Genomic DNA, 16,053 nt, shown 5'->3' with positions numbered 1-16,053 from the left:
CAGTGGCTGAAGTCAACAATCCAGGACACAAGAGAGGCATCCAGCTGCATCGCTGTCAGCTTATCACCCAGGACGGTCAGCCTGAATGCACTGGAAGGTCAAAAAACATGACTCTCACAGTGCTCGCCGGCTGGTCCAGATGGGTGTAGACATGATTGAGCAGGTAGATTATGCTGTCCTCAGCTCTGTGGCGGGGCTGGCAAGTGAACTGAAGGGGATCCTGATGGGGCTTGACAACAGGTCTGAGGTGGTCAAGGATGAGTTTTTCCAGGGTCTTGATTACATGGAAAGTCAGTGCCACAGGCCTGTAATCCTGGAGGCCACTGGGAAGTGGTGTCTTTGGTACAGCACTGGGAGCTTCTGCAGACTCAGACTCATCAGGGTGAGCAATCTGTTGAAAAACACATTCAACCCATTCGCTCTGTCCTCACCCCAGCTCCCCTGCGGTGGATGGCCTGAATCCAGTGATTGTCTTCATGCCACTTCAAACCTCTCTCATGCTGTTCTGCTAGAGTTTCCACCCCAGCTTTCTGAAGGCACTCGGATTGTGAGTCTGTAACTGGGCTATGGCAGAGTGGATAATGTCACATGTGGGGTTAGCAGAGGGAGGCACATAAACAGCCACCAAGATTACATGGGTTAAAAAATCTGACTTCAGAGTTGAACTGTGATAGATTTGCTATAATGGATATTGATAATTAACAGTACTGGTTGTTTGATGAAATTGTCTGAGAAGATGTCATTTATTGCATAGGCTGATATGTATCTGAATGTGAATCGAATCTTTATTTAAAACATATAAATAACAAATGTTAATAAACACTAAAAAACTTTATATGAAATCAGAGATACAATTATAAAATATTCAAATATGCTATAAATAAATATGCTATTTAATACACAGTTTGTTATATGAATATAGATGTGTTTATACATTGCGTTACAGTTATTAAACTACACCTATGCAAAAATAATACTTTTTATGCCATTATAATTAATTATCCGTGCACATACTGCACATACAGGTCTTCATTTAATATTCACACCAAACCTGACAATCACAAACAATCATTTGTTACAGGAGAGATGAAAAGAAACATAATTAGACAGATAGCTAAATTCACTTCTTTAATTTTCTTTTGGTATTTCTGATATCTTTTTGTGATATGTTGATTAAGGCAAATAAAAGAAAAAGTGGTATTTTTTGTGTGCACACTAAATACTAAATATACTAAGCGTATATATATATATATATACACAGCAATACATTTAACCCATTACATCATTTGAGCAGCTGGGTGAGGAGGGTGTTGGTAATGATTCCAGCAGCGAGGATGAGGATCATGATGAGTATCGTCAGGCCGCGCCGTAACACCAGCTGTGACACTGACAGAACATCTCCCACTGTAGTGGTGTTGGTGGTTTTACTCTCTTCTGGTATTTGCACCTCCATGTATACGTGGTCCACCCCGGCGCTCTCACCACTGGATGCAATAGTACTGATTGAGGTCTGGATGTGATTAGATTCTAGGGTTTAGAAAGAGAAGTATTAATAAGACACTGTAATAACGGGAATGTTTCAGCCAGTTTGCCCACTCACCTCTATTTTCCATCTTGATCGTGTCTTTTTCTTCTTTGACGCGGACTCCTGCTCGCACTTCAGCCTGATCAGACACAACAGTTAACGCTTTGATGCTTTGATGAATTAAAGTGTGATAAACTGTCAATAGATGCAGGTGCGCACCTCTTCAGCAGCCTTCTTCCAATCGAGTCTGCACAAAAATGTGATGAAAAAGATCGACTGCACTAACACGCAAACTGTAAGGCCTGTCCAAAATCCTACAGCAGAAAAAACAGAAGAAGAGGAGTTGTAATGGTTTTCCTGACAAGCAGGAAGTACAGCTAATTTCTGACTGCAGCACGCATTTGTCACAATCCACCTGTAACCTGAAAGACACAACATACAGTGGTTATTCAGCTGGAATAAACAGGCTTGAACCTTCTGTCGTGTGTGCATGTGTCACTTCTAAATTCACACAAGTCTAAGACATCCTAGTGAAAGTCATTCTACTTTTAGGATGCACATACATTTTTTATTTTTCTGTTCCTCACATCGTCTTCAGGCTGCACCTGTTTCATTTATTTGGACCCACGAAATGCCCAGTTGGGGTCATTTTAGGGTCTGGTTTCTGTTAAGTTTATGTTCAGTCTATTAATATGTTAAGTTACAACTGTTAACAACCAGTATCGCCTGATCCTCACCAGGTTCTAACATTATTTAAATAAAACTTTAGATGAATAGGAGCATATGATGTATTATGATAAATCTTTAGCAAAAACTAAGCCAAAAACGCAGAAGCAAGGTGCTTTGCTTGGGATCGTGATTATGGTGTGCATTGAAGTTAGCATGGCCCAACATCGCCACTTTATTCTTGTCTGTCCAAAGAACACTGATCTATCAGATGCAATATTGCAAACCTAATCCATGCTGCTATGTTCACTTTGGACAGAAGAGACTTTCTTCTGTCAAACCTTGATGGACAGCAGCAAATGCTTCCCCAAAGTCATTGCTGATGTCTTTCCTCCCTGGCATTATTATAACATACTCGACTAGAAAACTACTAAAATGTCTGGTTTTATTTAATGAATATAATAAGATTAATTGTTATTATATAAAATTATGGATGAATAAAGTATGGCATATCTTACTTTCTCTTATCTTGAATATGTCACATCAATCCACTGCTGTGAAGGAAAACAAAGGAACTTGGAATGACACCCTCACTCAGTCCTCACCTACAACCCCCATTTTGGCTGCAAACATCAGAGACACACCAGTGGGTAAGCCAATAAAGTAGTACCCGACCAGGTTACACAGAGCACCAACCGACTGTTTTCCGACTCCTCTGACAACTCCTCCAGCCACGCCCTGTAAACACAAACACAGATTTCTCTTAATCACATTTTATATTTGACAATATCAGCCTGAAATGTCGATCACTGCTGTAAAATCATTTCTTACCGCAATTGCATCGGCCAGATGCAAGAAACTAAATATCAACATGACATCAGAAACCCTCTGCAAAATATCGCTAAAAAATGTGCAGGTTCAGCTTGAGTACATCTGTCTGTACATTCACAAATATCGTCAAACATCACGAACATATGAAACTTTATGAAAACAAGACCTTTAATACAATGGGACACATGTACAATGAAATTATTTGATTATAGCATTCACATAGGCTTGTTTTAGTTAACTGAAATGGGATAACAAGGGAGACATGTTTCTGGGACAGAGGGGTAAATGATTATCTTGAATAATACATGCAATTAAAGATGCAATAAATAAGAGAGGAACTCTTCCTGGAATCAAGGTTAAAGGTCAAAGATACTTACGGCTCTGATGTGAAAATGTATCCGATGACATCCTTTGAGACGCCAAAAATAATACTAACAAAGCATGCAATTATGACTGCAATGAGAAAAACCATTTAAATATTAAAATCACAGGAAAAACACAGAAAAACAAGGAACACAAAGGTGTCCAACTTTACAGTTTATATATAGTCGTGGTGAAAAATGTACTGTAATTTCATTATTCTTCTTTTTCCAAAGTGGAACGATTGTACAGCATTCACGTTTAACAACAAAAACAAGAGATGGGACTACAAGTTGAATTTATGTTAACACTCTCAAACCTGAACCATGAAATAACCAGAAATCTTCATTTTTTTGATAATGGAGTGTATGTTGAACCTTTAGACAAAATATATATCAAAATTAAATCAGCATATATGATTTTTAACTTGAATCACATTCGCTATATGAGCAATATTTTTGCAACTTCATCATTAAAAATGTCTCATGCAATTTAAATCATTTTGGGGGGGGGGGTGAAAAAAAGTTACGCTGATGTTCACAAAAAGGCATGTATCAAATACGATACGCTGGGATTTAAAGGGTTCAATTTTAATTAATCCATGCAGGCTCAAAATTACATGAAGTATACATAGTCCACAAATTTATTGCAGTTTATTCAACACGTGTTCTGATGCATATCAACTACATACTATTTTGCCCAGGGTCGGGTAAACAAATTTGCCAGTGAAACTGGTCCATAATTTGGTGATTTACACATTTGCTTTACAAGCAAAAGGTCACTGGTTCAATTTCAACTGGAGACAAATCCCCTTTGGGACTGTGTCAGGATGGGTATCCGGCATAAAACTGCCAGATCAATCATGCAAATCTACCCCCTGTGGTGACGGAACAGCTATGGACCCTGTATGGGTTGTGGAGGTACTCGAACTTCCTCCCAGACCAAAGAAATGTATGTTGGGTTAGTTAATGGCTCTAATGTCACTGTATACATGAATATGAATGGTTGTCTATCTCTGAGTTGGCCCTGTAATGGACTTGGCACCTTGGGTCCACCATTTATCTACCATTAATTGGATAAGCTGTTGGAAGATGGCTGGATGGATGAATAGTTCATTTATTCATTCATTCATTCATTCCATTCATTCGCTTCCGCTTATCCTTTTCAGGGTCGCGGGGGGCGCTGGAGCCTATCCCAGCTGTCATAGGGCGAGAGGCGGGGTACACCCTGGACAGGTCGCAGGGCTGTGTGTTGGCCCTGCGACAGACTGGCGCTCACATTCACTCACACATTCACACCTAGTGACAATTTGGATTATCCGATTAACCTATCCCCACAAGCTGCATGTCTTTGGACGGTGGGAGGAAGCCGGAGTACCCAGAGGGAACCCACGCAAACACGGGGAGAGCATGCGAACTCCACACAGAAAGTGGAATTGAACTCAGGACCTTCTTGCTGTGCGGCAACAGTGCTAACCACCGTGCCACCGTGCTGCCCTTAGTTCATTTATATTTTATGAAATGTATTCTTATTCATATTCTTATGTCATGAAGCTCAGCATGAAATAAAACTAATCCTGCTACTGCTCAGTTAGCAGTATTTTTACTTTTTTCTGTTCATTTAACACAGACAATAATACTTAGTGTGTCACTTCTTACATGCACAGATGATGGGGACTTTGCTTGACAGCTTGGCCTGCTCGATGTTTCCTGCACCAAGTGCATTCCCAACCCGTACACTGGCAGCACCAGAGACTCCTAGTGGAAACTATGGGAAAAATCCATGTGTAATTCCAAAATGTAACGCCAGGTCAGCATACAAGCAAAACTCAAAAGGTTCACTGGAGTTACCATGTATGCTATAACAGCCAGTTCGTAGGATATCGAGTGAGCTCCCAACTCGGCCTCACTGATCACACCGGCCAGGAATCCTCCCACTTCAACCACCCACCACTCCAGACAGAGCATGAGCATGCTGGGGACAGCCAGCTGGACAAAGGGTCCCCACTCCTGGAGACAATCGAGGGACCAACCTGTGGGTGAGTCTATATGTCATCTTTCAAACTATTGGTTTAAATTATGATTTAATTATGGGCCTCGGATCAACAATTATTAATGAGGAACTTGCATAAATCAGACATTACTATTAATCATTATTTAAATCCCACACATTTTAACTATTACAGAAATGTCTTGAAGTTTATTGGAACCGCAGAGTTAAAGAATAACCTCTCCCCCACACTGTATTCCACAGTTATAGAGTATGACTATTTTTTTCAAACATTAAACTCTGGAGTGTTTATAATGGAAAACTTCAGGTATGAAAGGTCACAAAGCTGAATGATGCAACATGGTGAAATTACTGGACAGAATTGGAAATAAGGCGAATGACACAGCAAAATAAAAACATTTCAGCAAGTTCAGGATCCCCATAGAAGTAAAATGACTGACCTGCCCATGTGGCCTTATGCAGACCTCTCCAGTACATGTAAATGAATAAGACTGATGCCAACAAATACTGGGAGATGGCACTGGCTGCTGCTGATCCACTGGAAGATAAAAACATTACAGATCAAAAGAAAGAAAAAAAAATAACAATTAATGCTCCATATTTGAGAAACCGCTTCCAGCTCCTTGCTGCGGAAGGAAATAACAACGAAAACCCAGATACACTCTGGGATGAGCTGAAAGAGGCTGTGGTCGGTGCAGCAGAATCGAAGATTGGTCGCCGACAGGTCGGCTTCAAGGAGCGCTGGATCTCCGACCGTTCATGGGAACTTATAGATCAACGTCGCTTGGCGAAGTCAGTTCGGGACCAGGTGGCCTCTGACCCACATGCTTCTGCAGACCAGCGTGAGAGGGCCATGGCCACCTAGTTGGCTATGCATGTGCCCGCATTCCTGTCATGATCAACCAACAACGTGCTGAAGAGATGGAGAATTTTACATATCTTGGCAGCATCATCTCGAATGACGGGGTCTCTGATCGGGATGTCGACGCCAGAGTAGGGAAGGCAGTTGGTGTCCTGCGACGTCTCCAACCTATTTGAAACTCGACCTCCCTGAATGTTAGGGTCAAGATCAGACTACTGAACTCTATCGTCTTCCCTACTGCACTTTACGCTAGTGAAACCTGGCGCTCAACAAGTGCAATTATTCAACACCTGAACGTGCTTCAACAACGTGGCCTGCGGCGAATCCTGAGAATTTCCTACCGGGACCGAATAACAAATGAGGAGGTCCTACGAAGAGCAGGCACCCGCCCATTAGCCGATGTTGTTGCAGAAAGGCGCTTCCGCTTTGCGGGCCATATTTTACGCCTACCCCTCATCGCCCAGCTAAGATTGCCATGACATGACGTCCACGCACTGGCAAGCGAAAGCAAGGCCGACCAAAGACCACATGGCGTCGAACATTCATGGATGATCTGAGAACTGTCGATATTGCCTGGGACGAAGCTGAAGCAGTCGCTGCTGACCGACATTGATGGAGATCACTAGCTGCCCGATGCGCCGCCTGGCGTAGGAGGAACTAAGTGCTAAAGTGCTCCATATTTACAGGTGACAATTCAAACACCCTAAGATAGGCTTCAGCCCCCTGTAACCCTGTAAAAGGACAAGTGAAAGAGAATGGATGGATGAATGGATGGATGGATGGATGGATTGATGGGTTTTGAATTTGCTGTTAGTTCATTATTCCTTTTGGGTTTTTGAGAAATGAGCAATTTGTGGGGATAGGTTTATTGGATAATCCAAATTGCCACTAGGTGTGAATGTGCGAGTGAATGTGAGTGTGAATGGTTGTCTGTTCCTGTGTGTTGGCCCTGCGACAGACTGGCGACCTGTCCAGGGTTTACCCCGCCTCTCACCCTATGACAGCTGGGATAGGCTCCGGCGCCCCCCGCGACCCTGAAAAGGATAAGCGGAAGTGAATGGATGGATGGATTTATATTCATGTTCTACATTATGTTATATTTTTTTTCAATAGTGTTGCTTTGTATTTCCTTGTGCTTATGGGTTTTATAGTCTTCTGAACCCTGATATTGATTTCTTATTAGATAGATGTTGTTTGCTTCAGTCTTGTTATTGTATTAATCTTTTTGTTTTTCCTCTTGTCCTGTTTAGTTGTGTTAAAATTGGTTAGTTGTGAGCATTCTATATTTTCTCTGAGTGGTCTTTATTTATCCTTCTTAGTGGTGTTTCTGTTAATTCTTGTAGTGATGTTTAATTATTATTCATTGAACATGACATTCGTATGTTTAATGATTTCTGAACAACTGGGGTTTTCAGGCTTGCTTTCATGTATTCTCTATGTATTCTCTGTCTTTTTGAGCCTTGTAACCACTTGTTCTTTGACACTAAAAATATTACTATGCTCAAGCTCTTGATGTCACGGTCCTGGATCGGTGACCTAGTGTTTTGTGTATTATTGTTGTTATTCTATGATTTCGTCTTTGTATATGACTTCTAGTGTTCTGAGGTCTGTTTTTGTATTTTAGTTTTGAGGTTTTGTTGTTCGGATCAGGGATCAGACAAAGAATTGCCCCTGGTGAGAGGCGTCGGACTGGGGTGGGTATCTTGGTATTCCCTCGGCTTGCTGCTGGTATGTTGGGGTTTCTCCCAGTGGACGAGAGGGTTTGTTCCCTTTGCCTTCGGGTCAGGGAACGGGTCCTGACTGTCGTCTGTGCTTATGCGCCAAGCGGCAGTTCAGAGTACCCAGCCTTCTTGGAGTCCCTGAGTGGGGCACTGGAGGGTGCTCCTCCTGGTGACTCTGTTGTCCTACTGGGAGACTTCAACGCTCAGGTGGGTAACGACAGTGAGACCTGGAAGGGCGTGATTGGGAGGAACGGCCTCCCGGATCTGAACCCGAGTGGTGTTTTGTTATTGGACTTCTGTGCAAACCACAGTTTGGCCATAACGAACACCATGTTCGAACATAAGAGTGTCCATAAGTGCACGTGGCACCAGGACAGTCTAGGCCACAGGTCGATAATCGATTTTGTAATCGTATCATCAGACCTGAGGCCATATTTTGGACACTTGGGTAAAGAGAGGGTCTGAGCTGTCAACTGATCACCACCTGGTGGTGAGTTGGATCAGGTGGCGAGAGAGGACGCTGGACAGACCTGGCGCACCCAAACGTACAGTGAGGGTGTGCTGGGAACGTCTAGCAGAGGCCATGGAAAAAGACTTTCGGACTGCCTTGAAGAGATTCTGGCAAACCGTTAGGGGACTCAGGAGGGGAAAGCGGTGCTCTACCTGCACTGTGTATAGTGCAGGTGGAGTGCTGCTGACTTCGACTAAGAAAATCATTAGTCAAAGTCAAAGTCAGTTTTATTTGTCAATTTCTTCAGATGTACTTGCCATACAAAGGAATTGAAATTACGTTTCACACTGTCCCATGCGTAGACAGAGACAACAATAAAGTGCAGATGCACAACATTTAGGTACATACAGGATGTGACAAGACAGGACCTACACATAACATATACACATAACATATAATAAAGTGTTCGGCGGTGGAAGGAATACTTCGAGGACCTCCTCAATCCCACTGGCATGTCTTCCGTGGCGGAAGCAGAGCCTGGGGACGAAGGGGATTACCCGCCAATCTCTGGGGGCAAGGTCACTGAGGCAGTTAAACAACTCCTTGGTGGCAGAGCCCCTGGGGTGGACGAGGTCCGCCCCGAGTTCCTGAAGGCTCTGGATGTTGTAGGGCTGTCTTGGTTGACACGTCTCTGCAATGTTGCATGGAAATCATCTTTAAGAATGGGGACCGGAGGGTGTGTTCCAACTACAGGGGAATCACACTCCTCAGCCTCCCTGGGAAAGTCTATATAGGGTGGAGAGTTCGTCAGTTAGTCGAACCTCGGATACAGGAGGAACAATGCGGTTTTCGTTCTGGTCATGGAACACTGGACCAGCTCTTTATCCTCTCGAGGATACTCGAGGGCGCATGGGAGTTTGCCCAACCGGTCTACATGTGTTTTGTGGACTTGGAGAAGGCATTCAACTGTGTCCCTCGGGGGGTCCTGTGGGGGGTGCTCCGGGAGTATGGGGTGTCTGGCCCATTGCTACGGGTCATTCAGTCCTTATATGACCGTTGCAAGAGCTTGGTCTGCATAGCCGGCAATAAGTCGGACTCGTTCCTGGTGGGTGATGGTCTCCGCCAGGACTGCCCTTTGTCACCGATTCTGTTCATAATTTTTATGGACAAAATTTCTAGGTGTAGCCAAGTGGCTGAAAGCTTTCACTTCGGTGGTCTTAGGATCTCATCTCTGCTTTTCGCAGATGATGTGGTCCTGCTGGCTTCATCAGGTGATGGGCTCCAGCTCGCCTTGGAACGGTTCGCAGCCGAGTGTGAAGCAGCGGGAATGAGGATCAGCACCTCCAAATCTGAGGCCATGGTCCTCAGCTGGAAAAGGGTGGAGTGCCCACTCCGGGTCAGGGACGGGACCCTGCCCCAAGTGGAGGAGTTTAACTATCTCGAGGTCTTGTTCACGATTGATGGGAGAAGGGAGCGGGAGATCGACAGACAGATTGGTACAATGGCTGCAGTGATGCGGACGCTGTACCGGTCTGTTGTGGTGAAGAGAGAGCTGAGTGTAAAAGCGAAGCTCTCAATTTACCGGTCGATCTACGTCCCTACCCTCACCTATGGTCATGAGCTGTGGGTAGTGACCGAAAGAGCGAGATCGCGAATACAAGCGGCGGAAATGGGTTTCCTCCGAAGGGTGGCTGGCCTCTCCCTTAAAGATAGGATTAGAAGTTCGGCCATTTGGGAGGGGCTTAGAGTAGAGCCGCTGCTCTACGCTGAGGAGGCCCTGGGGCAGACCCAGGACATGCTGGAGAGATTATATCTCTCGGCTGTCCTGGGAACGCCTTGGTGTTCCCCCAGATAAGCTGGAGGAGGTGGCTGGGGAGAGGGAGGTCTGGGTTTCTCTGCTTGGGCTGCTGCCCCCGCGACCCGGCCCCGGATAAGCGGAAGAAAATGGATGGATGAATGGAGGTTTTGTTCTGGTGCCCCTGTGTCTAGTTCTTAGGTTTAGTTCTGTGCCCAGTCTGTTTCCTGTTTTACTTTGAAGGTCAACGTATTCTCGTCTTTGTAATTAGCGTCAGCCGTGTTTCCCACCTGTATTTAGTGTCTACGTGTGCCTCATTCAGCTCTGTGTTTTGTTTTCATGCAGTTTCTAGCTGTTTTAGTCTTTTGGGTCTGCAAAATTACCAACACACCATAAAACCTGTGGTAATTCACCTAAATTCACTGGATCATGAAGTTAGATAAAGAATTAAAAACACATATAGTTTTCGCTGACTGAATTGACAGTTACATTCAACCAACAATGTCACAGGAATGATGAAGGAAAACTTACGCAACACCCAAATCCAGCTGATGGATGAGGACGTAGTTGATTATTGCATTAAAGACATTTCCGATTGCTCCAGTTATAACTTGAGGCCATATAATTCCCTGTACACCAAAGCACAAAATATACATAATATTCATTTTAATGTTTTAAATGCACAACCAGTTATTAAAGTAATGTTGGACCATATGCATGCTTCAAAAGCACTGCACCTGATTTTGAAGATACCTCCCCTGCAGCTGGTACATGAAAGCAGCCTGAAGAAAGCAAACATTAAATTATAAGAGACTCGTTGACAGAAGTGAAGAACAAATTTGAGCACATGATTGGAACTTAGGTTAATCAGCATGCTAACACTTTTCAATGAAAACAATGAATATGTCAAATAATTAATAATAAATTAAAGAAATAAAATTTATTACAGATTCTATACATTTGTACACCTCCACTGCAAGTTATTAACCCTCATCCACTTTGTCTGATAGTTTATGCCTCAAAATTCAACCAAGAATAAATGAGAGGGGGGGCATCATAGTTAGAGATTGGACAGTATAGTTGAACAATATAAACTTAAATCCCCTTAGAAACAAATACCAAGTCAAACATGATAAATGGTGAATGCACTGATTCTTATATAGTGCTTTTCTAATCTCTCAGAGAACTCAAAGTGCTTTTTACAACACGTCTCATTCACCCATCCGATCCTTAACCTCTTAAGCACCAACGCCCATAGATACGGGGGCAAAAGGAACGACATCACATTTAGGGTTAGGCGAGCGTGCTTAAGCGGTTACGTGCTTTTATCTAACATTCACACTCCAATGGATTCATTGGAGAGCAACTTGGGGTTAGTATTTTGCTGGATGATATTTGGCATGCAGACTGGAGCAGCTCAGGATCAAACTACCAACCTTGAGATTAGTAGATGACTTTCTCTACCACTTGAGCTACAGCGATGCTCTCTGGACCTTAAATAGCACTAGATCTGTGGTTAAGACCCTCCGTTCTGGATATCAACTTGCCTTTTGTTTAAATATTCAACACCTTCCAAATCTGCATCAAATCCTATCAAACTCACCGGCAGAGCAGGCATGAAGATCTTCACATAGAGCTGGGAGAGGCTTCATGTGGAAATGAAAAGACAAAGTAAGCCTGTGACACTGATGATGATGACATTTGACTGCACATAAAGTAAGGTTACATACCATTTTGCTTGTTCTTTTACTTCATTCTGCTCATTACTGTTTCATGCTGTGTTAAACAACAGCTGTGTGTGACTTTAATGTGTTATGCTGTAAAATAAACCCAGTGGGACCAATGATGATGCTTCCTTATTATACTTATCAGATCCAACTAATCCCAAATAGTTTAGACAAACTGAAAATGCATCTCAGGTCTCGGGATGTTAATTATCTTTTTAAAAGTTTTTGGCAGCTTTATCCAAAAGTCGAGGCACAGTAACAATGTGACAAAGACAGCACGTGGTTTAAGTAGTGTTGGGTTGTAAACCTGTACAAGGATCTACTGAATTATTTCTCACAGGTCAGAAATGTGTGCAGTAAGAACCAGCACACATTTCCATGCATTTCCACCGCTGAGTTAACAGCTGGTTTCTGCTGCTACAGGTGGTCAATCTATGAGCCACTGCAGGTATAATGTGCTTTTCGATTACTGCATTACAGTGATCCCTCGTTTATCTCAAGTTACGTTCTAAAAATATGTTGTTTTCAGGCTGTAAAACCCGTCACTACGCACTTTATACACTTTTCCCAGACAGCATGAACATTTTCACACTTTTCTCTCCTGTTTAAACACTCTCAAAGTTCAAACCTTCATAGAAAAATAAGCCCAGTATTATAGAATGAAACCAAAGACCAAACCCTGTTTTCAGGTCCAGAACATGGGAATAGAGCAGCTGCCAGAGAATTCAACATTAATGAATCAATGGTACGGAAGTAGAGGAAGCAAGAACAATGAGTTGAGTAAAGTTTGAATTATCTGACTGTTTTGTTTTGCCTAATGCATTTTATAATCCAGTGTGCCTTATGGTCCGAAAAATACGGTAACTTCTACCGTCCTTTAGCATGTCCAGAAGTCCAACTTTTTGTGTGATGGTTAGCATCTTCCTCTGCCTTTCGGGTGCTACCGCAGGTGCCTTTGACGGTGCAAAACGTTTCGTCGACATTGTTGTGTTTGTTGGGGAGAAAACTTACAAACATACAGTACAGAACTTCAGAGTCACACAGCTAGCGATTGAAGATTTATGTAAATTCGACAAGCTGAATGCATTCTGTACTGTACAGGAGACACGGTGTTCTGGGAATCCATCCTACCTGAAAAAACATCCTACCCAATGTTTCTGCACAGACGTGCCGCATGTGCACAACACCAACGCCGAATTAACTTCTTTTTCTCTCACCCATCCGCAATACTTCTTAAGGTTATGGTTATGCTTAGGGTTATGGTTAGGGGTAGGGTTAGGTTTAGTCGCAAGTCACCGTCAAATTACAATACGGGTAGGACGTTTTCTCAGAGTAGGACTGACAATGGTCTACAGCCAATCATGACGCAGAACACAATGCGCTGTAGAAACAAATAAACAAAAACAAAAAAACATGCAATTCAACAAAAAGATCAGCGAAACAGCGAGTCCACGAAAGGTGAACCGCGTTATACCGAGGGACCACTGTACTTTTTGCACAAACTAACAGTGCTTGGCATTTGCATAACTTGAGTTTCTTTAAGGGTGAGACAGACACATGCTCAGCAGTGTCACAACATCCACGCGTCTATTTTTGCTGGTTAATAACGGCTCACCTGGCGACCTCTGGACTCTGTTTGACAGCAAGTAGGAGAGGTTCAGTGTTGATGAGGATGGCCCAACAAGGGAAACAGGCCAGCAGCAGAATCAGAACTCCCCTCTGGAGAATCACACCCACACGCTTCAAGTTACCGCTCCCATACGTCTGCGTGAAACAGGTAGACAGACGCTCGGGTGAGAAAAGTTGGAAAACACAGAATCCCACCAAAGAATGAGGGTATGACTGATCAAAGAAAAATAACTCCACACAAAAGCTCAGTGTTGAGATGTTTAAAAGGGGATTCCAGGAGAACCTGGGAACCCAGCTGTGCTGCTTGTGTTTGTCTTGGTTACACAAATACAGTGAAAGCTCCGGTGAGGACCCTACCTGAGATATGAGGGTATCACAAGTTAACGACAAACCGGTGCCAATGCAAATACCAGTGACGTTAACTACCTGCCAACAAAACACAACATGCATAAACTGGGGTAAAAATGATGCATATTTACATTTTAACAACAAAGGCACTGAAATGTCTGCTCACCGCAATTGATAATGCTACAGCTGCAAGTTCAGTTTTCCCCAGGTGACCACAGAACACCGTGCTGACAAAACCGATCATGAAAATCATCAACTGGGAAATGACCTGAAGCACAGAAGAGGAGATACTGACTCTGTGTTGTATTTAGAAATACATTTGAAGGAAAAATAAATAAGTAATGAAAACATTTAGTAACTTAAAGATAAACATATAGCAAATATCTAAATTAGATAGATAGATACAGCAGCACGAAAAAGAGTAAAAATAGTAAAAACATAATCAACTGTATGTTTTGGGGGCTTAAAGAAAAGATGTAGGAATTTGATATGTAATCCAAATAATGCATAAAAAACATAGTAACTTCATTTAAAATTAATTGATTGTGATACTAAACAGATATACACAGCACAGTCCTACAGTCTTGGAGGCCATTCAGAAACAGGACTTTCATAAATAACATTTAATGTATTTATTAATAGGACACAGTAAACCAGGGCCCACATTTAAATCAAATTTCAGTTTATTGACACATGGTGCATCTTCTGTAGTAAATCAGCTACAACAGACAGAGAGTGTGACAAACTTCAAATGAGCTTCAAATTTACACACAGTCTTACCACTGGTCCCGCCAGTTTGGAAAGTTGCACAAGCTCATTGCGGTAAACTGACGGAATAAACCGAGGGACACATTTCTGGCAACAGCCTCGGGAGCTCTGAGCACAAGAAGCCGCTGCAGCTTCCTTTAAATCCTCTTTTGCTGCCTCTGTGCAATTTCCTGTTTTTTCCCCAGAAGAGTCCATAATTGAACAAATCCAGATCCTCTTCACAAACAGTTCGCCCTGATTTCTGTCACTCAGGCAGAAGAAAATGTTGATGGTTTGATAACCAGCGCAGGAGTCTGAGGAGGGGCCAGACACATACTGTCCTCCTCACCTTCCAGCCAACCAACGCTTGTCTCTGTTTAGGTGTGATTTCTGCTATTGTGAAATACTCGATACACTTCTACAAATAAAGCATCCATTTACAGTTGATCATTAAAATGACAGTTAAAAGATGCTGGTGATATTCTTTAGTAACACTTTCCAGAAGGATTAGAGCCTTTCCTCGATTGCACTGGGTCCTTCCACCTGCAAAATCCTACTTTAACTCTCACTTACAACTGTAGTGTCAAAGTTTTAATTTCTTTAGCTAACTGTAACCATTTTAAATGGTGTTTTAACATCTTTTTATATTTATATTGTAACAAACCGGCTCATAAGGTCCAATAAAACAGAATGAGACTGGATGAGGTTGTAACTAAAGTAACTAAAGGTAGCAAAGGATGATTTATTTACAGAACATAATTAAGGTGAATGGGTCTACCATCAAGTCAGTAGTGTAAAATGTGCATGAGCATGTGGCAAGGTCGGTAAGAATCAAAAACACATGTTGTAGCTGAGCCAGTGTAGTCCAGGAAGCTGGTGTCCAAAGCATAGCAGTGAGGAAAGCAGAACCAGAGAGCAAGGGAAGGATCTGCTGCAGGAAGGAGGGAGCTTTTATAGTTAAACTCACTGGGCTTAGCTGTACCTCAAGCAGCAAGCTTCTTCAATCAGCTCCTGCAGAACAAAGCACAGCACAAAAAACAAAACAGAGACACCCATCACCTGGGGTCATCAAAATATGCAGCGCTCAGATATGAGAATACATCTTTATTAAGTTTCACTGTGAAAAAATGACTCGAAATTTCATAAAAAGTTTGTTCCACTTGACAGAGTATTGCAGATATTCAAATATGATGCAGTGAAATGAAACGAAGCTGAAAAATGGCTCTTCTTTTAAATGTCATGTAAATAAAAGCGCTGGATACTGACAACAATATCAATCTTTAAACAATATTTCCCACAAATATTTGAAGACTGTTATGTAACAGACCTCAAATGGCTTGAAAATGCAAATGATTAGAGGTAATTTGTCTGGCCCTGCTGG

At 42.6% G+C, this 16,053-nt stretch overlaps 1 protein-coding gene across 1 annotated transcript; it reads right to left on the bottom strand.

Annotated features, from left to right (window-relative positions):
• Positions 1–726: 726 nt before the first annotated feature.
• Positions 727–14,931, bottom strand: LOC116331494 (multidrug and toxin extrusion protein 1-like). The gene is made up of 16 exons (XM_039613172.1): positions 14,706–14,931; positions 14,092–14,193; positions 13,935–14,003; positions 13,564–13,712; positions 11,825–11,867; positions 10,959–11,003; positions 10,753–10,850; positions 5,833–5,930; positions 5,233–5,414; positions 5,041–5,149; positions 3,400–3,475; positions 3,023–3,092; positions 2,797–2,929; positions 1,745–1,839; positions 1,601–1,664; positions 727–1,527 (listed from the first exon to the last, which is right to left on the bottom strand). The coding sequence occupies exons 1-16, from the start codon at positions 14,886–14,888 to the stop codon at positions 1,283–1,285; spliced, it is 1,761 nt and encodes a 586-aa protein (XP_039469106.1). The 5' UTR covers positions 14,889–14,931; the 3' UTR covers positions 727–1,282.
• Between the last annotated feature and the right edge of the window lie 1,122 nt (positions 14,932–16,053).

Source organism: Oreochromis aureus, linkage group 6 (assembly GCF_013358895.1).
Source record: "Oreochromis aureus strain Israel breed Guangdong linkage group 6, ZZ_aureus, whole genome shotgun sequence".
NCBI lineage: Eukaryota > Metazoa > Chordata > Actinopteri > Cichliformes > Cichlidae > Oreochromis > Oreochromis aureus.
Note: the sequence above shows the minus strand (reverse complement) of the source record. Positions and strands in the feature narration are given on the sequence as shown.

What these genes read in the sequence shown, in the direction of transcription:
- LOC116331494 (XM_039613172.1), bottom strand. Translation starts at nt 14,888, where the DNA reads ATGGACTCTTCTGGGGAAAAAACAGGAAATTGCACAGAGGCAGCAAAA. An exon ending in AGTCCCCATCATCTGTGCAT is followed by an intron (nt 3,476 to 5,040) that starts GTAAGAAGTGAC and finishes TTCTCATTGCAG; the next exon opens with TCATAATTGCATGCTTTGTT. An exon ending in ATCTGGCCGATGCAATTGCG is followed by an intron (nt 2,930 to 3,022) that starts GTAAGAAATGAT and finishes TTGTGTTTACAG; the next exon opens with GGCGTGGCTGGAGGAGTTGT.